General features: G+C 46.0%; 2 protein-coding genes across 2 annotated transcripts in view; one reads left to right on the top strand and one right to left on the bottom strand.

Moving 5' to 3' along the window:
* Positions 1–7,704, bottom strand: part of PRSS36 (serine protease 36) — a gene marked incomplete at both ends in the record, with an annotated part of 29,533 nt that extends 21,829 nt beyond the window's left edge. The window contains 2 exons of the mRNA XM_080703890.1: positions 6,449–6,632; positions 7,189–7,704. Coding sequence (XP_080560016.1) covers positions 6,449–6,632; positions 7,189–7,704 — 700 coding nt within the window. The remainder of the gene's footprint in view (positions 1–6,448; positions 6,633–7,188) is intronic.
* Positions 7,705–7,848: 144 nt separating this feature from the next.
* On the top strand, positions 7,849–19,755 carry FUS (FUS RNA binding protein; the record flags this gene model as incomplete). The annotated part of the gene is made up of 15 exons (XM_080703889.1): positions 7,849–7,876; positions 8,517–8,541; positions 8,699–8,853; positions 10,142–10,283; positions 10,629–10,816; positions 11,093–11,300; positions 12,877–12,911; positions 14,366–14,398; positions 15,832–15,935; positions 16,600–16,729; positions 17,504–17,605; positions 17,714–17,837; positions 19,076–19,176; positions 19,296–19,443; positions 19,716–19,755. 15 exons carry the CDS (start codon positions 7,849–7,851, stop codon positions 19,753–19,755), a joined length of 1,563 nt encoding a protein of 520 aa, XP_080560015.1.
* Positions 19,756–22,512: the final 2,757 nt, after the last annotated feature.

Here is a 22,512-nt window from a genome sequence, read left to right as displayed (position 1 = left end):
TAATTGGGCATGCTGTATTTTTTACTTACTAAATCTGGTCACCCTGTTCCCTTGGCTGTTATACTGTCTTGTTAAAGTACTGTACTATGCTGTCTTTATTTGGAAGAATGAGGTTTTCTGGGGTGTTTTTAAATGTTTTGGGTTGAAGGTTTAGCATGAAGACTCTATGTCAATCACAGGAACCAGGGCTCTGAATGGGGATATTTGAGAAGACTTGAAAATTATCTTTTTTTGGACTGGCATGATCAAGATGTTTTTTGGAGCTCCCCCTCGTGGCACAAAGGGTAAGTGCTCCTCCGAGGTCCCTGCAGACACCCCTACCTCCATCACTACCTCCTGGCTGCACCTCCCAGATAGCTGAACAGCTGGAACCTGATGGAGCCAGATATTGCCCCAGGATTCAGCAGTTTGGTCTCGAACAACCTGCCCTATTTCAAAGGAACTTTACTTTAAACCAGATATGCTGCCAGGCATGGCGGTACATCATGCATGTAATCCCAGTACTTGGGAGGCTGTTCATGAACCATGATTTTCCTGTCTCAGCATTCCAAATGCTGGGATTACAAGCATGTACCACCATGCCCAGCTTCCTATTTTTTTTTTTTTTGTGGGTCTTGGGATGGAACCCAGGGGCATTTGACCTCTGAGCTACACCCCTGCCCTATTTTTGTATTCTTTATTTTGAAACGGTCTCACTAAGTTGTGGAGGGCTTCACTAAGTAGCTGAGGCTGTCCATGAACTGTGATCCTCTGGTCTCAGCCTCCCGAATGCTGGGATTATAAGCGTGCGCCACCAAGCCCGGCTCAGCTTCCTACCTTTTATTTTATTTGGAAACAGAGTCTCACTAGGTTGATGGGAGTCTCTCTACTTGCTGAGACTTTCCTCCAACCTGCAATCTTCCTGTCTTAGCCTTCCAAGTACTGGGATTATAGATATGCACCACCATACCCAGACAGACCTTTATATTTGTTTATTTTATTTATTTATTTTTGGTGGTACTGGGGATGGATCCCAGGGACATTCTGCCTCCGAGCTATGCCACCAGCCCTATTTTTTATTCTTTATTTTGAAACAGGGTCCCACTAAGTTGAAGAGGGCCTCGCTAGGTAGCTGAGGCTGTCTGCGAACCACTGTGTCAGCCTCCTGAATGCTGGGATTACAAGTGTGCGCCACGACACCCAAGGCTTTTTTGGGTTTGTTTTTGTGGTACTGAAGATTTTGGGGTACAAGAGCATTCTATCTCTGAGCTACACACCCAGCCCTATTTTCTTTTCTTTGGAAACAGGTCTTGGTAAATTGATGAGAGTCTCACTACTTGCTGAGGCTAACCTCAAACCTACAGTCCTCCTGTCTGAACCTCCCAAGTACTGAGATTACAAATGTGGGCCACCATGCCTGGCAGACCTTTTTATTCTGAAACAGGGTCTCACTAAATTGAGCTCTCTTCATTTTCCAGCCCTGTATTTCCGCCCCCTTGTGGCTGGGGAGAGCCATGTTTTTAGTTCTGGCCGCTGAGCTGTGACTGAGAATCACAATGCCCACATGTATTTGTTTTATAACAAATATTATCACATGAAAGTTTATTTACAGCCGGGCGTGGTGGTCCACGATTGTAATCCCAGCATTTGGGAGGCTGAGACAGGAGGATCGCGGTTCGAGGACAGCCTCAGCTACTACTTATTGAGGCCCTTTGCAACTCAGTGAGACCTTGTTTCAAAACAAATTAATGATGATGATGATGATGATGATGATGATGATGATGATGATGATGATGATGGCGGCTGGGGGTATAGCTCAGAGGTAGAATGCCCCCTGGGTTCCATCCCCAGTACAAAAAATATAAATAAATAAAAGAAAGCTTATTTACAAATTCAGTGCTGAGCCAGGCTTGGTGGCACACTCCTGTGATCCCAGTAGTTGGGTGGCTGAGAAAGGAGGATGCAGGTTCGCGTCCAGCCTCAGTTACTTAGTGAGGCCCTGTTTCAAGATAAAGAAAAAAAAATAGGGCTTGGGGTGTAGTTTGGAGGTAGAATGCCCCAGTACTACAAAAAAAATAAATAAAAATAAATTAAAAATAAATTTCAGTGCCACCTTGAGATTTACATCTCATCCTTGCCCATCCCACCTCTAGCTTCAGGAATCTCTTGTAATTTATAGGGCAGATGGCCGGTGTGTTCCCTGGTGCAACGTGGCGGCTCAGCTTCGCAGTTCCCTTCTGGTTCCTCTTCCCTTCACCTCTTTCTCCAGCCCAAGGAACCAGAAAAGACTGCAGTGCGCAGGTCCCGGTGGGGTTCCCGGCATATCAGCCACTTATGCCAGAAGGTCCCAGCATCAACTATGGAATCCCTGCTGTTGGGCCTATTTTTATGTCATCCACTTATGAAATCATAGAATCTCTCTGTTAGGAAGCTTCCTTTCTTCACATCAAGGGGGTGGGATTTAAGTCCTTATGTTTTATCTTACCGTACCTATGTAAAAAGTCTCCATGTTCTATGCAAAAAACAAATATCTCTCTCTCTCTCTCTCTCTCTCTCTCTCTCTCTCTCTCTCTCTCTCTCCCCCTCCCTCCCTCCCTCTCTCCCTCCCTCCCTCCCTCCCTCCCTCCCTCAGAAATCGAATCCAAAGGTAGTACTGTCCCGGGCATGGTGACGCACGCTTGTAATCCCCGCACTTGGGAGGCAGAGACAGGAGGATCGCACTTATTCGAAGCCAGCTTCGCTGGCTTAAGAAACCCTGTTTCCAAATAAAATATAAAATAGGTCTGGGAGTGTAGCCCGGAGGTAGAAGGGTTTCCAGGAACCCCAGTACCACAAAAAAAAAAAAAAAAAAAAAAAAAGAAGAAGTACATAAGGACATTGCCGGGCGTGGTGGCGCACGCTGTAATCCCACCATTTGGGAGGCTGAGACCAGAGGATCGCGGTTCGGTTCGCAGACAGCCTCAGCTTCTTAGTGAGGCCCTCTGCAACTCAGTGAGACCCGGTTTCAAAATAAAGAATAAAAATAGGGCAGGGGGTGTAGCTCAGAGGTCGAATGCCCCTGGGTTCCATCCCCACACCCGCAACAAACAAACAACAAAAAAAAACTAAAGGTAGTCTACCTCCTAACTGCACCCTCAGCCCTTTTTATATTTATTTAAGTACTGGGAATCGAACCTAAGGGCATTCTCCCTCCAAGTTATATCCCTGGCCCTTTTTATTTCTTGTTTTGAAACAGAGTCTTGCTAGGTTGCCGAAAGTCTTGCTGTGTTGCTGAGGCTGTCCTTAAATCTGTGATCCTGCTGTCTTAGCCTCCCAAGTGCTGGGATTACAGGCATGTGCCACACCACGCCTGCTACTTAGGTAGTGGGATTGAGGCCTGGGGCATTCTACCTCTGAGCTACACCCTCAGCCCATTTTATTTTTATTTTGAAACAGTTTCTCACTAGGTTGATGAGAGTCTCACTATTTGCTAAGGCTGTCCTCGAACCTGTGATCCTCCTGTTTCAGCTTCCCAAGTACTAGGATTATAAACAGGTACCGCCACGCCTGGCTACTATTACGCCACTTTAATTTAAATTTTTTTTGGGTACTGGGGATTGAACCCAGGGGGATTGTACCTCCGAGTTACACCCCAGTCCTATTTTTTATTCTTTATTTTGAAAGAGGGTCTCACTGAGTTCTGGAGGGTCTAAGTAGCGGAGACTGGCCGCTCCTGTCTCAGCCTCCCAAGTACTGGGATTACAAGCGTGTGCCGCCATGCCCGGCTCTGTCGTTACATCTTTGTACATGCACAAAACATAGTCAAGTTCATTTTCTACCCTCTCTTGTTCTTTAGAGCTAGAGGCCCTAGAGTTGTGATTCCTTTAGACAAGAAAAAATGAGCATGGCCTGGTGGCGGTGCCTCTAATCCCGTTATTTGGGATAGCAGCTTCAAGGCCAGCCAGGGCAACTTAGTGAGTCCCTGTTTGAAAATAAAATATACAAGCAGGATGTGGTGGTCCACACTTGTCATTCCAGTATCTGGGAGGCTGAGACAGAAAGAGTGCAGGTTCCAAGGCAGCCTTGGCAATTTAGGGAGGTTCTCAGCAACCTCGGGAGGCTTTGTTTCCAAATAAGATATTGAAAAAGCAGGCTGCTGGTGTATCTTGGAGGTAGAATGCCTCTGGGTTCAATCCCTAGTACTAAAAATAAAATAAAATATGCAAAGGACTGGGGAGTTATAAATATACAAAGGGCTGCTGAGGCTGATTTTGAACCTGCAATCCTCTTGTCTCAGTCTCCCCAAGTACTGGGATATAGGCGTGTACCAGCACCCTGTTTCTTTCTTTCTTTTTTTTTTTTTAATATTTAAGGTACTGGGGATTGAACAGAGGCAGAACTTCCTAGCTTCCAATCCCCAGTACACACACACACACACACACACACACACACACACACACACAGCCTCTAGATCCTTTTCCCTCACATTTTTGAGAAATAGGTATCAGCGTTTTGGGAATGCCTAATTTGTTTCCTTGGTAACCTGTAACCTGTCTGGAAATGTATCTATCACAACGATGGGACCATTTCCGTCACCACCAAACTCCTTGCTCTACACTCATTTTTTTAAGGCACTGGGGATGGAGTCCAGGGGCATTCTACCTCTGAGCTACACCCTAACCCAATTTCGTTTTTCACTTTGAAACAGGGTCTTGCTAAATTGCTGAGGGCCTAAGTTGCTGAGACTGGCCTTGAACCTGCCACCCTCCTGTCTCAGCCTCCCACGTGCTGGGGTTACAGGCCTGTGCCATTGTACCCAGCTCCCTGCACACTGGTTCCTGGCTCCCGGCTCTGTTGTGGGGAGACGTTCTATGGTTTTGGCTCAGTTGCAGTGAACTGTTTCGCCTCTTTCTTTCTTTTCTCCTTTTTTTTTTTTTTTTAATGCAGTACTGGGGATGGAACCCACCAGCTTTCTACCTCTGGGCTACATTCCCAGACCTGTGTCGCCCTTTTCTAGCTGGTTTAAGCAGGTCTTTTCTTGCACAGGCTAATTATCTGCCTGGCATTTACTTTCCCAGTTGTGTTTACCATGACAACCTCTCCTAGACACAGGACCTGAGTGGGCCCCATGCAGGAAGGGGCACTTTCTGTCCTCTGCCTGGGAAACAATATAGAAATGATTTCTTGCTTCAAATTGTACATCTTTCTGTTGTTGTTGTTGTTGATATGGGGATGAAACCCAGAGTCATTCTACCTCTTTTTTTTTTTTTCGATACCTGGGACATTCTACCTCTGAGCTGTACACCACTAGCCCTATTTTGATTCTTTATTTTAAAACAGGTCTCACTGAGTTGCTAAGGGGCTAAGTAGCTGAGGCTGTCCTCAAACTGTGATTATCCTGTCTCAGCCAAATGCTTTTTCAGGCTAAAAACAATTCAGTTTGCTTTCTATAAGATGGAGCAATCTTTACTTTCTTTACTAGACTGTAATAGTGTATTTTAAAACCACATAAGTCGCCGGGCGTGGTGGCGCACGCTTGTAATCCCGGCGCTTGGGAGGCAGAGACAGGAGGATCGCGCAGGTTCGAAGCCAGCCGCGCTGGCGTAAGAGACCCTGTTTCAAAAATATAAAATAGGCCTGGGAGTGTAGCCCGGAGGTAGAAGGGCTTCCAGGAACCCCAGTACCACACACACACACACACACACACACACACACACACACACATAATAATAAAATAAAAACCACATAAGCCTTATACAAATATATTATTTCTAGACTCTTCACACGGATCCCCTGGTAGCCCTTCAGAAAAATGAAAAGAACTGTGCACGGCGGCAGAAGCTTGTAATCCCAGAGGCTTGGGAGGCCGAGGCAGGAGATTTCACGAGTTCTAGGCCAGCCTGGGAAACTTACGGAAATTGTCTTGGCTTGGGATGTAGCTCAGCGATAGAACGCACCTGGGAGAGAGAGAGAGAGAGAGAGAGAGAGAGAGAGAGAGAGAGAGAGAGAGAGGGAGGGAGGGAGGGAGGGAGGGAGGGAGGGAGGGAGGGAGGGAGAGAGAGAGAGAGAGAGAGAGAGAGAGAGAGAGAGAGAGAGAGAGAGAGAGAGAGAGAGAGGGGAGGAGCTCCAAACTAGTATAGGATCTTATCAGTAAAAGGCTGGGAACCGGAAACTTAATGTCAGTAAGCTTTTTGGGCCCCAGGGCTAGGCCAAGTCGAGAGCCACGCTATGAAAGCTCAGCGCTGGACCCGACTAGGACCCAGGGGTCCCGGCTAAAGCCCGCGCGTCCTTTCAGGTCTAATGTCAATCTACAAGCCGCGGTGAGGACTGCGGGAAAGGCTCCCTGGAACCGCCAAGTGAAAAGCCAGACGCAGGGCGGAGGGTCGGTGTGTTTTGTAAGGGGGAGGGACATTAGAACCAGGGGGAGGCCGGTTGCCGGAGAGACGAGGCGTCTGATGCAGTGGAAGGGCGACGGAAGGCGGGAGCACACGTTCGAGAGTGAAAGTGGGGCCGGGTGAAAGGGGCCGGCCGCAGGAATCCCGGTTCCCACACGGCGACTCCCCGCCTTGACTACAGTCCCGCCCGCCCACGCCTGGGCCTCTCGCCCCGCCCTCAGCGGGCGGCTCGCCCGTACCATTGTGTCTGTAGGGGTGGACGCGAGTAGGGCGTTTGTCCTGCGGGCACACAGGAGTTAGTCAGAAACGAGCGGTAACACATGTTATTGCCTAAAGATTTTAGCTGATCAGTTTCCGTTCTGTCTGCTCGGAGCCTCTCCGTTTTCTGGAACATCGTAGCAGCGCGGCCCCTGCTCCCCCCCGAATTACCCGAGTGGTGCGTCCCGCCGCGGTGCGTGGGCGGGCGGGCGTACATAAACCCCGACGCAGGGGGCGGGGCCGCTCAGTCCTCGAGGCGCCGTGCTCCGCGGGCTTGGAATTTTGTTGCTTGTCGGCCTGTGCGCGCGTGCGCGGACATGGCCTCAAACGGTATGTATGTAAGGGCACGCGGCAGGCGGAGGCGCGTTGCGCCGAGGCCTCGTTCCTTCCCAGCCGGGCCTTTGGTTTTCGGAGGGGTCTGGGGTGGCGATCGCGCGTAGGATCTCGTCGCGCCGCTGGGGTGGCGGGAAGCAGCGGGGAAGGTGGAAGGGGGAGGTCGGTGTCGCCATTTTGTTTCGCTCCCCCGGCACCTCTCGCCCGTGGCTGGGAGTCTCCCCTTCGTAATGAGTTTACTGACGGTGAGCGTGGGCCGGGACGCGTCGTCGGGGTGCGGAGCGGGCGCGGAGGGTGGTAGCGGCCGGGCTGGAGGCTCCCTCCCCCACCCGGCCCCGCGCCGGCGCCCGCTTTGTCGCAGTGCTGCATCCGGGTACTCGGCGCGCGCACGCGCCCTGCGCCCCGCCCCCCGCCCCCGTGGCGCCGCGCGGATCCCCTTCCCCGCCTCGCGCCGGCCGTGCTTCTTGTCGCGAGACCCTCGGGGTGGGCTCAGCCGCGCGCGTCCGGCGTGGGCCTCGCCGGCCGGGTCCCTCGGGAGGGGCGGCGCCGCCTCGTTCCCGCCCTGGTTGCCACGCGGCCGGGGGCGGAGGCTGGGGTCGGGCCGCGCGCCGTTTAATGGCCGGGGGCGGGCAGGGGGCTTGATCCAGGAACTCCCGGGACCCAGCCTGAGGGTTTTCCCGCCGAAATTTATTTTTTTTTCCCCCCTGGAGGCCAGAACCAAAAGGGACGGCCGCCCGAAACCACACCCTCCGCCGGTCATTTTGCCTTTTCCTGTCGGGGGAAGCGCCTCGTTTTCCTGTACTGAGGAGATTAGCTGATCTTGCGAGTGCGTCCTTCATGTGTATTAAAAGTGTTTTCTGCTTTGGGTTTGAGTCTCCTCACACCTCCGAGGAGGGCAGTGTAGATGGGCAGACGGAACCCTGGAACCACAGGTCTGGGGATTTGAGTACCAGTCGACTTTTGCCTCCCGAGGCCAGCATTTTGGTCATTGTTATTTGGGGTGAAAGGGCTCTGTTGTTCTGGTTGCCTGGCTTTGCATTAAAACCCTACTTTGCCATTCTAGAGGAGTGGTCAGAGGGTGAAAAATGGTCTTTTTTTGAGTTATCTTGCTGTTTGCGTCAAGGTTGCCACGTTCCCAACACAGCTGCCTTGAATGAATTTAAACCTGTGCGACTTAGTTCTGTGACTTCGGTCAAATTACTCTGTCTCGATTCCTAGTGACACTATCCTCTAGCTGTTGTGAAAATGAAGTGCAAATTTAGTTTCTAAAAGTGAATTGAGTTTGCTGATAATCGTAAGTTGTCCACTTAGATCCTTGGTTTTCCCAGTAGTTAAGACTTTCTGGTGTGTAGAAATTTGTGTTTTCTGTGCTTTTATTTAAGAAAACTTGAGTGGGGCTGGCTTGACTTGCTTAACTAGTGTTTCATGGGGGAATTTATGCCGTTTGTTGCAATGAAGCTTTGTTGGTTTTCTTAATCTGGAGGCCTCAGTGCTTAAATTGAGGAAGTTAACTTAGTTCCAGTCTTGGAGAGTGACAGTTGATGGTAATATGATTGTATTTTTCTTTTGCAGACTATACCCAACAAGCAACCCAAAGGTGAGTGGCATTTCTGGGCTTCCAAAGTTTTTAGAGGGCAAGGGTGGTCAAGGTAACTTAATTCCTTCTCTTTTTCTCTATTTGTGTTTTTGTTTTTCATTCTTTTTCTTTGCCAATGTAAACTTTACGTGATTGTGTTGTTTGCCGTTTTCTTTAGCTATGGGGCCTACCCCACCCAGCCTGGGCAGGGCTACTCCCAGCAGAGCAATCAGCCCTATGGACAACAGAGTTACAGTGGTTATGGCCAGTCAGCAGACACTTCAGGCTATGGTCAGAGCAGTTACGGTTCTTCTTATGGACAGACCCAGAACAGTGAGTCCATCTTAATTGGAATAGCCCTGGTCTTTGAGTCTTGGCTTTTCTAAAATCTGAAAGTGCTGAAATGTTGAAACTGTCTTCCTATATGTTTCCCCTGATTCAGTGTAACTCCTTGGAGTCCTAGACCTTTCAAACAAAAATGCTAATTGATTGCCATTATATTTTTTTTTGACTTTTCTGTTTACACTGGACTTTTTTTTTTTTTTTTTTTTGCCATAAAGGAGAGTATAGTCCCCAAAGGGAGAAATAGTGTTGGGCTGGTTTTTACATGGAGTAAATGGTTTGCTTAAATGCTTGAGGTAGCTGGGCATGGTGGCGCACACTTGTAATCCCAGTGCTTGGGAGGCTGAGACAGGAGGATAGCAGGTTCTTAGCCAACTTTGGCTATTTAGTGAGACCCTGTTTCAAAATAAAGAATAAAAAATAGGGCTGGGAGTGTAGCTCAGAGGTAGAATGCCCCTGGGTTCAGTGTCCAGTACCACAGACACACACAAAATGCTTGAAGTCAGGCTATGGTATATCATGTGATAGAAGGAGGTGGAATTGGCCCTAAGGCCTAAATAATGTGGGTTGTCTTATATATACTGTACACATACCAGCATGTTAAAATGGGATCCTTTTGGCTGTAATTAGTGCCCTAGAGACTGGCTTTGGAATAGTTGGGATGAAATTGGAGCTGTTGTAATGAGTGAAGTTGAAGCATTAATCTTTCAGATTTAAAAGAAGGGTAATAGTTTGGTGTAGTGGTGCAAGCCCCTAATCCCAGTACTTGAGGATGCTGAGACAAGATTATAGATTTGAGACCAGCTTCAGCAACTGAGACTCTCAGCAACCTAGTGAGATCCTGTTTCAGAACAAAATAAGGCTGTAGAAGTAGAATGCTCTTGGGTACAATCCCTAGTATCATCCTTCCTATCCGCCCCCCCCCCCAAAAAAAAGGGGAGGGTAACAGCCAGGTGCAGTGGCACTCTCCTTTAACCTCAGAATTTTGGAAAGTTGAGACAGGAGAATTTCTAGTTTGAAGATAGCCCTCAGCAACCTAGTGAGACCTTGTCTCCAAATAAAAATAGGGGTGAGAGTGTAGCTCAGAGGTAGAATGCTCGTGGGTTCAATCTCTAGAACCTCAAAAAAAAGGAGTAACTTTGAGTTATAAGGCATATTAGCAGATTTTCAAAGGTGACTTTTCAAGTATGTGTGAACATTAGGTTGTGTATAAATTTTTCAACCCATTTCTTCTTTTCCCCCCTTATAACATTTTTGACTTCTTTGTCTTTTCTTGTAGCAGGTTATGGCACTCAATCAGCTCCCCAGGGATATGGTTCTGGTGGCTATGGCAGTAGCCAGAGTTCCCAGTCATCTTATGGGCAACAGTCGTCCTATCCTGGCTATGGCCAGCAGCCAGCTCCCAGCAGCACCTCGGGAAGGTACGGTGTTGGGGATAAGATAAAAAAGATTAGGGATGAGCCGGGCGTGGTGGTGCATGCTTGTAATCCCAGCATTTGGAAGGCTGAGACAGGATATCGGTTTGCAGCCAGCTTCAGCTACTTAGTGAGGCCCTGTTTCAAAATAAAGAATAAAAAATTAGGGCTGGGAGTGTAGCTCGGAGGTAGAATGCCTCTGAATTCCATCCCCAGTACTGCAGAAAAGAAAAAGAAAAAAGAAAGATTAGGGATGAAGTGATAGTCTACTTTGGGTAAAGCTAATTGGGTAGACTGAAAGGGAGTAATGGGCATGCTGGTTATTATTCTGGTTTTCTGTTTTTTTCTTAGTTATGGTAGCAGTTCACAGAGCAGCAGCTATGGACAACCTCAGAGTGGGGGCTATGGCCAGCAGTCTGGCTATGGTGGACAGCAACAAAGCTACGGACAGCAGCAAAGCTCCTATAATCCCCCCCAGGGTTACGGACAACAGAACCAGTACAACAGCAGCGGTGGAGGTGGTGGAGGGGGCGGTGGAGGTGAGAAGGGTTCTTAGCGTTGTTTTCTATAAGGCTGTATGTAGTCTTATTTGACTTCCCCCCCCCTTTTTTGCCACTGTTATTTGTTACCTCATTTTCTGGCACCTCATTTTCTGACACTGTTGACCTGTATCCTGCTCTGTAGTGACCACACCCCCCTGCCCCATGATGGAGGTTTGAACCCTCCTGCCTTGTGCATGGTCCACTATTAAGCCACCTCCTAGCCTCTCTTTGTTTTGTCTTTTAATTAAAACAAAGCATTTTTTTCCCTGATAGGCAACTATGGCCAAGATCAGTCCTCTATGAGCGGTGGTGGTTATGGCAATCAGGACCAGAGTGGTGGTGGTGGCGGCGGCTATGGGGGAGGCCAGCAGGACCGTGGAGGCCGTGGCAGGGGTGGCGGCGGTGGTGGTTACAACCGCAGCAGCGGTGGCTATGAACCCAGAGGTCGTGGCGGCGGTCGTGGAGGCAGAGGCGGCATGGGGTAGGTGTCTCATGATCCAGGGAGTATCTTTGGGGAGTTTGGAGGGTGCATGACCCTGAAGCTAGTCCCTAGTGCATGGTTAGTATTCTTGTTTTCTGGGTATCCGTGGAGGCTTTGATTAGGGGCAGTCACTGTTTCTTTGTATGCCCCCATTTTTGTGAGAACTTGGGAGCTTTAATTCCTACCTACACATATGAGTAGACGTTGGAGTATTGGCACTTTTATTTCCAAACAAGGAAAACTACGTAGATACGTATATGTTGTAGTCATTGATATCCTAGGCAAAATATATGGAAGTAAAGAATTTTTTCTCTGCAAGGGAACCTGATGATCCCACTCCTGGGAAAAAATAATAGGGAAACTTGGTATGTGTATTCCCATGTGTCCTTCAAGAGAGTTGGTAATGGTTGAACTTGACTTGAGCTTCCAGGAATTGGCTACTTACTCTACTCGAATTCTGTAGTCATTTGAATCCACGAACTTGATTTGCACTAATTTGTCTATGATTTTGTGTGTGACTTGGTTTATGGGGTCATCTGACTGAAGTGTGCAGACTTGGGGCAAGAAGATATGCTTGACAGTGGTATCTCACCACTGTTCCACTGTCTGCCTTCCCCTGGTTAGTTTAAATATATCAGCTCATCCACCTGGATCTTTCCTTCCCTCCTTTCTGGCTAAAGTAGAACCTTAGATTTGATGATAAAACATTTGTCAAATCTGTTGGTAAATAGTGATTTTGAAGGACCCTACACTTGTCTCCCTTGAAAAGGGAAGGAATTGTCAATGCTACTCCTTTTTTGGAAAAAGTATGTTTTTTTAAACAAAATGGTAAGTATTCAGAGGTGGGTGGGGGCAAGCTCAAAAAAAAGTACAAAAATAAGGAAAACTTGTGTGCGTGTGTTTAATGCAAAACGTTAAAAAGAAAAACCAACTGTTATGTGACTGTTAACTTGCTCTGCATTTTATGTGCCACAGGTATGAAAGGTGACATTGCAAAATACTCCGCTCTTCTCGCAGTGTAGAAGGGGTGACCCCGGGGGTGGAGGGTGATCGAAAACAGCTCAGTAGTTAGGCTAGGGCTTAGCTAAGTTTGTCTTGCTTTAAGGGGAAATTGCCTTTGGTTTTGACTTTTTATGGAATGGGGTTGGGTCTGCTTGCTGCTTTCAAAGCAAATACCACAAAAATGTGTTTAGGGCTACCCCAGCCTGGTGTGAAATGTTTTCTGGGTACATTGGGCATAGGGTTTTTAAACCAACTACTGGGTTATCAACCATTCACGACAAGAGGAAAAATACATCTGCTACGTCGGAAGAACAGCCAAGGAAAATGGGTCATTTTTTTTCCAGAGGAAATAGATATATAATCTTTTAAAGCAAAATTCTTACTGGTCTGAGAAATTGCACACGTGTGTGTGACATGCTCAAAGGTCAGACAAGGGGTGGTCAGGAAGGGATATATTTTAGGAGCCACTTGTATCTTTTTCCCAAAACACCTACCCATGTTTGGGGAATGTTAAAAACACCCTTTTGTAGCCGTTGGAAGCTTCATGTCCTTTCTTCTAACTTGTCTTCTCCAGCGGAAGTGACCGTGGTGGCTTCAATAAATTTGGTGGTAAGTGAACAGAGTTTCCAAAATTCCCAACTCCCAGCAATGCTTTGTCTGATTGTTCATTTGCAGATGTCTTAGCGTGTTATTTTAAGTGTCAAAGGTTTTGAAGTGTCCATAACCACCTCCAGAAAGTGGTGGGGTAGAATGCCACCTGCTGCCAGATGTGTGGAAGGCAGGCAGAGGTATCAAATTGGTTTGACCCAGTGGTCTGGTATCAAATTGGTTTGACCCAGGTTAATAGAGGTGTTTAGTAGGCCTCTTGACAAGGGTGTTGCCATACCTGGCACTTAGCGATCACCATCATGAGAAACTGGAGTGTGTGCTGGAACATGTGGTGCCAACTTGGCTTTAGGATCCTTTTGATCATTGTGTCCAAGGCTAGTGTGTGTATGTGTGTGCGTAACAACCTCCAAATGTTTTAATTCTGGGAGAAGGACATGAAATAATTGCCCTGCCCTGAGGATGGTGAAGTTGGTATTTTAAGTCCTGAGTGGTGTCAATGCAATTCTCCGTATGTACTTTAACTCAGATGGGCAAATAGAAACTAGCTCTGGGAAGGAAGGTGTGGACTACTTCAAGAAAGATTGGGAGCATGTGTGGCTCATGGGAAATAACCAGGTCTTAAACAGCACAAACTGAATTCATGGAAAAATGGCAAATTTGAGAAGTCTCCCAGTAAGCTGGAACTTTTCTGGTTTGGTTAACTAACAAAAGGTTTCTTGATTTGTCTCAACATTTAAAGCCAAAGGCTTGGGTTCATGACTTAGGTGTCATTGCGTATGGGTACAATATTTATATATGAATTCAGATAAACATTGGTCAAAATGGTCTCTGGAAAAAAAATAGAGGCTGCATTATGGAAATAAGATTTCTGGTCTGTTCCCTGGGACATGCTTTACATATACAATAGCTATTTATGTATGTTATTTATCTTCATGTGGTTTTGGGGAAACAACATGGTTTTAAGAATGGTTTCTAAAGAAATTAAAAATTGTTCCACAAGGAATAAGTGTCTTTGGTGTTAAAGTTTGGAGAAACTGGATGGATGCACATCACATTGCTGGTGGTGAGCCCATGTCTCTCTGGGGTGAGAGAACAGGGCCAAGCGATGAGTTGGTTGTTAACTTTAATGGTACGTCTCCCTCATCCCCCCCCAAATCTGCGCTGAGGACATTTCCCAGCCTGAGCTGGGGAAGGCAGCATTTTCTGAAGTGTGGAGTTGTCCCTGTGTGGACTCAAGTTAACACATCTTAAGAAATGGGCCTGTGTCCCCCCCAGACCTGCCTAGGATTTTCTCTGGGCAGACCCAGGACAGGGTTTGGAGTGAGGTTGTGAGCACTAAAACTGATTGCAAGAATTTGAATTTGGTGTTAATTTTTTTTCCTTGTCTGTCCTTTCCTGTTGACTAATGTTCCTCTTTTCCTTGTTTTTGTTTCTTTTTTTTTATGTCTCTTAAGGCCCTCGGGACCAAGGATCACGGCATGATTCTGGTGAGTCTAGTAGTGGCATGAGAGAGTGGCTGAAGTGGGATCTAAACTTTATCTGGCTTTGCAACTGGAAAAGCAAAGAGAGAAGGGAAGGGAGTTTAGGTGTACTTTATTAATGGAGGCTCGTAAATGAGTATATACCAGAAATACTTATATAAGCAATTTAGCAGCTCTGGGATGAACCTGAGAGTTTACGTTTCTATTAAGTCTTGGTAATGCTGATGTATCTGTGGACCAGGCACAAGAACTACTGCTTTAAAGCAATGATTTTTAAAAATGCACATCTGGCTGGGCATTGTGGTGCATGCTTGTAATCTCAGTACTTGAGAGGCTGAGACAAGAGGATCGCAGGATCTGGCTTTGCGGCCAGCCTCAGGTACTTAGTGAGACCCTCACAACTTAGTGAGACCCTGTTTCAAAATAAAGAATAAAACAAGGGGCTGGTGGTATAGCTCAGAGGTAGAATGCCCCTGGGTCCATCCCCAGTACTGCAACAGAAAAGAAAGAAGTGCAAATCATGTCCAAATTGGTGAACAAAAGTGAATGAAAGACCTTGTAGCACACATAAAGAGGGGAGCATTTAATTATTTTTATTTTATTTATTTTTTATGGTACTGGGGATAGAACGCAGGGGCATTCTACTTCCGAGCTACACTCCCAGCCGTATTTTTTATTTTTGAAACAGGGTCTTATTAAGTTGCGGAGGGCCTCACTAAGTAGCTGAGGCTGTCGGCGAACCCTCCTGTCTCAGCTTCCTGAATGCTGGGATTACAAGGTGCACCACCACCACACCCGGCTAGAAGCATCTAATTAACTCACATTACTTATGTAAATATGCTAGATTTTAATGTAAAAAAAAATTTTTTGAAATTGAAACCCAGGGTCATACTACCACTGAGCTACACCCCCAGCCCTATTTTTTAGTCTTTATTTTGAAACAGGGTCTTTGCAACAGAGTTGCAAAGGGCCTCACTAAGTAGCTGAGGCTGTCTGCAAACCTGGATCCTCCTGTCTCAGCCTCCCAAATGCTGGGGTTACAAGTGTGAACCACTACACCCTGTTTAATGTAAAAAGCTTTTTACTAACTGGGTCTTGTGTTCCAAGTTGGTATATACTGATATGTATTTTATTGTATAATTGTGGGCAGTTAACATTTGATCTCTGGTTTCTGTATTACAGTTTAGAATATTTCAAAGGATAGCTGTAAAACTAAACATTGTATAGAGACTTAAATATTTCAAAATTGAACTAACCAAACCCCAAAATACTAGTTGCTTTACTGGTGTTAAATTCTTAGTTTTTTTTCCTTTGAAAATTTAAGAATTTCTCAAAGTTGGATCGAGTCACTTGTTTTACTTTTGCTTTACTTGTACCTTTTTTAAAACTTGTTTTTTCATTACTCTCCAATTCTGTTTCCTCCTGTGTTCAATAAGCAGAACAGGACAATTCAGACAACAACACCATCTTTGTGCAAGGCCTGGGTGAGAACGTTACAATTGAGTCTGTGGCTGATTACTTCAAGCAGATTGGTATTATTAAGGTACTTGTGGAGCAGGGTGGGTGGTTTAAGTTTGCAGATTTTTGGGTTTCACACATTGGTAAATATATCTTAATATCTTAGATGCCAGTTAGTAAAAGCAAAAAAAAAATGCTTGCTGCCAGTTTAGTTTCTTGAGCAAAGAGCAGTAGCTCTTTGGCATTTTTGAAGAGAAATGACAAAAAGTATAATTTGTAAGGAAGTATGTCTTGAGACTGTAGACCATGGGTTAGGTGAGATAGGAGGAAGTAAATGGAAAGAGGGGAGCTGAAGGCAGAGGAGGCAGGTGGAATGGAGTGTAGTGACCCCTCCCTGTCCACTGTTCCCGCCTTTGAACTGATCACAGGTTGAAAGTACTTGGAGAAAGAAATTGCACTCAAGCAAACTTACTGACATTTGTATGACTGCATAGCATTTACATTGTATTACTAAGTTATCTAGAAGTGATTTGGGGGCTGCATATTAGGCAGGTGTTCTGCCACTGAGTGATGTACCATTTCTAGGCCCTAGAGATGTTCTAAAGTGCCTAGAGGAGGATGTGTGTAGCTTATAAGGGTCTTCTGCATATGTGGATAGTGGGAGTGGGGGTCCTGGGAATAAACCCCCAAGATTACCAAGGGACAAATGCATTGTACTAAAATTGATATTTTACTTTTTTCCCCCTTAGACAAATAAGAAAACCGGACAGCCCATGATTAATTTGTACACAGACAGAGAAACTGGCAAGCTAAAGGGAGAGGCAACGGTCTCATTTGATGACCCACCTTCTGCCAAAGCAGCTATTGATTGGTTTGATGGTATGTATGAGAAAGCTGGTAGAGCTGTTGGGAATAGGGAAACTAGCCTTAGGAAATAGGTAAGGCTACATCTCCAGCTCTCTTTTGACCACCTTTTTTTTTTTTTTTTTTTTTTTGTGGTACTGGGGATTTTCGGAACGCAGGGGTATTCTACCTCCTAGCTATACTCCCGGCCCTATTTTTTATTCTTTATTTTGAAACAGGGTCTCACTGAGTTGCAAAGGGCCTAAGTGGCTGAGGCTGTCTACGAACCGTGATCTTCCTATTTCAGCCTCCCAAATGTTGGGATTTACAAGAATGCACTATTTGAGTCTCCTAGCACTTACTTTGCTGTAATTTCAGTATAGCCAGTTTTTTTGCTTCTGTCTCATTAGGTTATAAACCATTGATTTCAGGAGGGCACTCTTTTAGATTGTACCAGGTGATTTTGGACCTTAGAGGTCTTGAATTAAAAGTGTTTTGTACCGGGTGTGGTGGCGAACGCTTGTAATCCCAGCATTTGGGAGGCTGAGACAGGAAGGATTGAGGTTTATGTACAGCCCTGAGATATTACTTAGGCCTCATTGAGACCCTGTAAATCAGGCTGGGGGGTGTAGCTTGGAGGTAGAATGTCCCTGGGTTTCATCCCTACTACTGCAAAAAAAAAGGGGGGGGGGAAAGTGTGTTTTGTATATTTTATTCTGGGAGTCAAATGCAGGACCTCATCTTAGGCAAGCATTGTACCATTCAGCTACATCTGTAGCCAGTTTTTCCCCCCTCGTTTCATTTCTTTAGGTAAAGAATTTTCTGGGAATCCTATCAAGGTTTCATTTGCTACTCGCCGAGCAGACTTCAATCGGGGTGGTGGCAATGGTCGTGGAGGTCGAGGACGAGGAGGTGAGGAGCTGCGTTACTTTTTTTGTTAAAAAGTGATGGAGATGGTGTGGAAGATGGTAAGGGCATGCATAAAAAAGATTAAGGGGAACACAACTTCTTTCTGTACAGGACCCATGGGCCGTGGAGGCTATGGAGGTGGAGGCAGTGGTGGCGGAGGCCGGGGAGGATTCCCCAGTGGAGGAGGCGGCGGTGGAGGGCAACAACGAGCTGGGGATTGGAAGTGTCCTAATCCGTGAGTGAAATAGTTTACATATTTTTTAATTTATTTTATTTGTTTTTTTTTGGTGGTACTGGGGTTCCTGGAAACCCGTCTGTCTCCGGGCTACACTCCCAGACCTATTTCATATTTTTGTTTGGAAACAGGGAGGCTGGCTTTAAACCAGCGCGATCCTCCTGTCTCTGCCTCCCAAGCGTGGGGATTACAAGCGTGCGCCACCATGCCCGGCTTACATATTTTTTTAGTTCTCTTATATGTGTGTCCTTGGATTTTCATGGCACAGTTGTATGGCTGTTTTCTAAACTAAAGAATTTGAAGACCTTACTGTTGAGGGATGGTTCAGTTGAGAATAAGGACGGTATAGTACAGTGGTCCCTCCCTTTACCTGTGGAGGATAACTTCCACTCTCAAGATGCCCAAGTGGTGGATAGTTTCCAAACTGTTTGCACATAAGTACTGTGATACTGAGACAGTGGAGCTGATAACAGATGGCTAAGTGGGTAGGGTAGTGGATGTGTTGGACAAAAGATGACTTGTGGGAGCTGGGTGTGGTGGCGCACCCTTGAATCCCAGTACATAGAGGCTGAGGATTGCAGGTTCTTGGCCAGCCTCAGCTACTTAGAGCACCTGCAACTTAGTGAGACTCTGTTTCAAAATAAAAAATAAGAAACAGGACTTGAGTGTAGCTCAGAGATAGAATGCTCCTGGGTTCCCAGTACTGGGTGGAGAAAAAGAAAAAAAGGTGGTTCGAGGGGAGAATGGACAGGACCGATAATTCATTGTGCTACTTAGAAGGATGTGCTATTTAAGCTAGATGTAATGGCACAGGTCTATAATCTCCATAGGATTTGGGAGGCTGGGACAGGATTGCAGGTTATTAGCCAGCCTTAGCAGTTTAGCAAGGCCCTTTGCAATTTAGTGAGACTCTGCTTCAAAAAATAAAATAGAAGCTGGGCTTGGTGGCCCATGCTTGTAATCCCAGTACTTGGGGAAGCTGTGACGAGGATTGCAGGTTTTAAGACCACCTTCAGCAACTTAGTGAGACTTTGTTTATATAAATAAATAAAATTAGGTTCAGGGTGTAGCCCGGAGGTAGAATGCTCCTGGATTCAAACTGGGGTAAGAACTATTGAAGTGGGGAAAGGTAACGAGTTGGGTTCATTAATCAGTTTTTGTTCCCTTTTGGAGTCTTGCTAATTGTAGATCTTTGCTTAGTCCCGGTTCTTCCAAACGAATTGTTTCCTTTTCCTTAGTACATGTGAGAATATGAATTTCTCTTGGAGAAATGAATGCAACCAGTGTAAGGCTCCTAAACCAGATGGTCCAGGAGGGGGACCAGGAGGCTCTCATATGGGTAAGAAATAAGCAGAGTGGTGTTAATGAGTTGATTCCAAAGACCCTTGAGTTTGTGAGCAGGGCAGCTAGGGGGAAGGTAAGAGGATAGGGATCTGATACCATATTTCTTTATTCTAGGTGGTAACTATGGAGATGATCGACGTGGCGGCAGAGGAGGCTATGATCGGGGCGGCTACCGGGGCCGTGGCGGGGACCGTGGGGGCTTCCGAGGGGGCCGGGGTGGTGGGGACAGAGGCGGCTTTGGCCCTGGCAAGATGGACTCCAGGTGAGTAAGACTAAGTCAAAGTACAGCTGTTGAACTGAGTTCCTGGGGATATGATTTTGTTGAGAAAATGGAGTTTCTTTGGAAACAGCTGAGATGGCATCCTTAATGGATGGTTGGAGGGAAGGGAGAAAAATGAGGGGAACTAGTCTTCATCTCCATTCTACTTAAAGAAGCGAGATTTGCTTGGTTGGGGTTTATGAGGGACAGGCATGGTATGGGTGTATAGGGTACGTGGAGAAGTTGTTAATGTTTTTTGTTTTTTATTTTTGCAGGGGTGAGCACAGACAGGATCGCAGGGAGAGGCCGTATTAGCCTGGCTCCTGAGGTTCTGGAACAGCTTTTCTTCTTGTACCCAGTGTTACCCTCGTTATTTTGTAACCTTCCAACTCCTGATCACCCATGGATTTTTTTGTGTTGGACTATGTAATTGTAACCATACCTCTGGTTCCCATTAAAAAACATCGTTTTAGTTAAGTCTTGTTCCTCTGCCCCCTTTTCACTTTCCTGGAGAATTGATGTCCAGGCCAGGAACATGGAGAGTTTTTCTCTCCTGAGATCTCATGCGGGGATTTAATACTTAGTTCTTACACAATGGGGAAACTAGAATAGTAGTTGATACAGGGGAGAAAAGGTATTTAAGAGTAGATGGTGGTGATGGGCAATCCCAGCATTCAGGAGGCGGGGAGACTAGAGGATCAAGGTCAGCCTCAGCTATTTAGCAAGTTCCTTTGCAACTCAGTGAGACCCTGTTTCAAAATAATGGCTAGCCAGGCATGGTGGCAAGCAGGCTTGTAATCTCAAGTACTTGAGAGGCTGAGACAGGATCACAGGTGTGAAGCCAGCCTTAGCTACTTAGTAAAGCTCTCAACAACTTAGTAAGATACTGTTTCCAAATAAAATACAAAATAGGTCTGGGAGTGTATCCTGAAAGTAGAAAGCCCCTGGGTTCCATCCCAGTACCACCCAAAAAGTGTGTGTGTGTGTGTGTATACATACACATATACATATATATACATACACACTAAACATACTAAAAAAGTATATATGTACTTATGCTTTTACATATATACTAAAAGTATACATATACACACACACACACACACACACAAATATAGGACTGGAGGTGTAGCTTGAAGATAGAATGCCCTTGGCTTCCCTACTGAGTACTGCAAGAAAAAAGATACTTAAAAAGCTAGGTGTGGTGTACGATTGTAATCCCAGTACTTGGGAAGCCGAGACAGCAGGAGTGCAGGTTTTCAACCAGCTAGGGCTACTTAGTGAAGCTCTTCACAAACAACTTAGACCCTGTTTCAAAATAAAGAATAAAAAATAGGGCTGGTGTAGCTCGGAGGTATGCCCCTGGGTTCCATCTTCAGTGCTGCACACCAAAAGAAGATGTATTATGGCAAAATTGGGTGTGTGCATAGGATAAATGAGTGTGTAATGGTTAGAATTTGTCCATCTGTATGAAGGTTTTAACATTTATTTACATGTTGGTCTTTGTTTACTGTTTGCTCTTATTTTATGGTATTGGGGAGGGATAGTTTATTTCAGTTACAACCCTAGCCCCCCCCCCCTTTTTTTTGCAGTACAGGGGTGGGACACGGGCATTCTATCTCCAAGCTATACCCGCAGCCCTGTTTTGTATTCATTTTGAAACAGGGTCTCACTGAGTTACAAAGGGCCTCACTAAGTAGCTGAGGCTGTCTGTGATCCATGATTCTCTTGTCTCAGCCTCCCAAATACTGGGATTACAAGCGTGGGTCACCATGCCCAGCTATCTTTATTTAATTTTTTTATTTTTTTGGTGGTACTAGGGGTGGAACCCAGAGGCTTTCTACCTCTGGGCTATACTCCCAGACCTATTTTATATTTTATTTAGAAACAGGGTCTCACTAAGTTGCTGAAGACTCACTAAGTAGCTGAGTGCAATCCTGTGTGATCCTCCTGTCTCAGCCTCCCAAGCAAGGGGATTACAAGCATGCACCACCACACCCGGCCAGCCCTATTGATTTTTTTTTTTTTTTTTTGGCAGTACCCCAGCCCTATTTGATTTGAAACAGGGTCTCACTGAGTTGCAAAGGGCCTATGTAGCTGAGACTATCCGTGAACCTGGATCCTGACTCAGCCTCCAAAATGCTGGGATTACAAGTGTGTGCTGCGCCACTATACCCAGCTCCTATTAGTTTGAAATAGGGTCTGAGTTGCAGATGACCTTACTAAATTGTTGAGGCTGGCCATGAACTTGCCATCCTGTCTCAGCCTCCCCAAGTACTGGGATTACAAGCGTGTACCACCACACCCGGCTTAATCATACCAAGTTTTCATTTTTTTGTGATACTGGGGATTGAACTAGCCTCATTCTTGTTACTCTATTCCTGCCTCAGTAAAGCCTTTTAAAATGGAACATCAAGAGTTGGGTGTGGTGGTACATGCTTGTAATCCCAGCATTTGGGAGGCTGAGAGAGGAAGATCCAGGTTCGTGGACAGCCTCCTTAGGCCCTTAGGGTCAGTGAGACCCTGTTTCAAATAATGAATACAAAATAGGGCTGGGGGTATAGCTTGGAGGTAGAATGAATGCTCCTGGGTTTGGTCCTCAGTATTGCAAAAAATAAAAAGGGGGACATCAAAAGTGGCACATTCCTGTAATCCCAGTGTTTGGGAAGTTGAAACAGGATTGTAGATTTAAGGCCAGCCTTAGCAATTTAGCAAGCTGCAGTTTCTTTTTTTCAATACTGGAGATGAAACCTAGGAACATTCTACCTATGAGCAACACTCCCAGCCCTATTTTTTCTTTTTTTCTTTTTTTTGGTGGTACTGGGGTTCTTGGAAACCCTTCTACCTTTGGGCTATACTCCCAGACCAACTTTTTTATATTTTTATTTGGAAACAGGGTTTCAAGCCAGTGAGGCTGGTTTCGAACCTGCACAATCCTCCTGTCTCCGCCTCCCAAGTGCAGGGATTACAAGTGTGCACCACCACACCCGGCCCTATTTTTTATTATTTATTTTGAAACAGGGTCTCACTGAGTTGCCGAGGGCCTCACTAAGTAGCTGAGGCTGTTCGTGA

This window comes from Muscardinus avellanarius, assembly GCF_963383645.1.
Source record: "Muscardinus avellanarius genome assembly, chromosome: 10".
Taxonomy (NCBI): Eukaryota; Metazoa; Chordata; class Mammalia; order Rodentia; family Gliridae; genus Muscardinus; species Muscardinus avellanarius.
The sequence above is the reverse complement of the archived record's forward strand: the minus strand, read 5'-3'. Positions and strand labels throughout refer to the sequence as shown.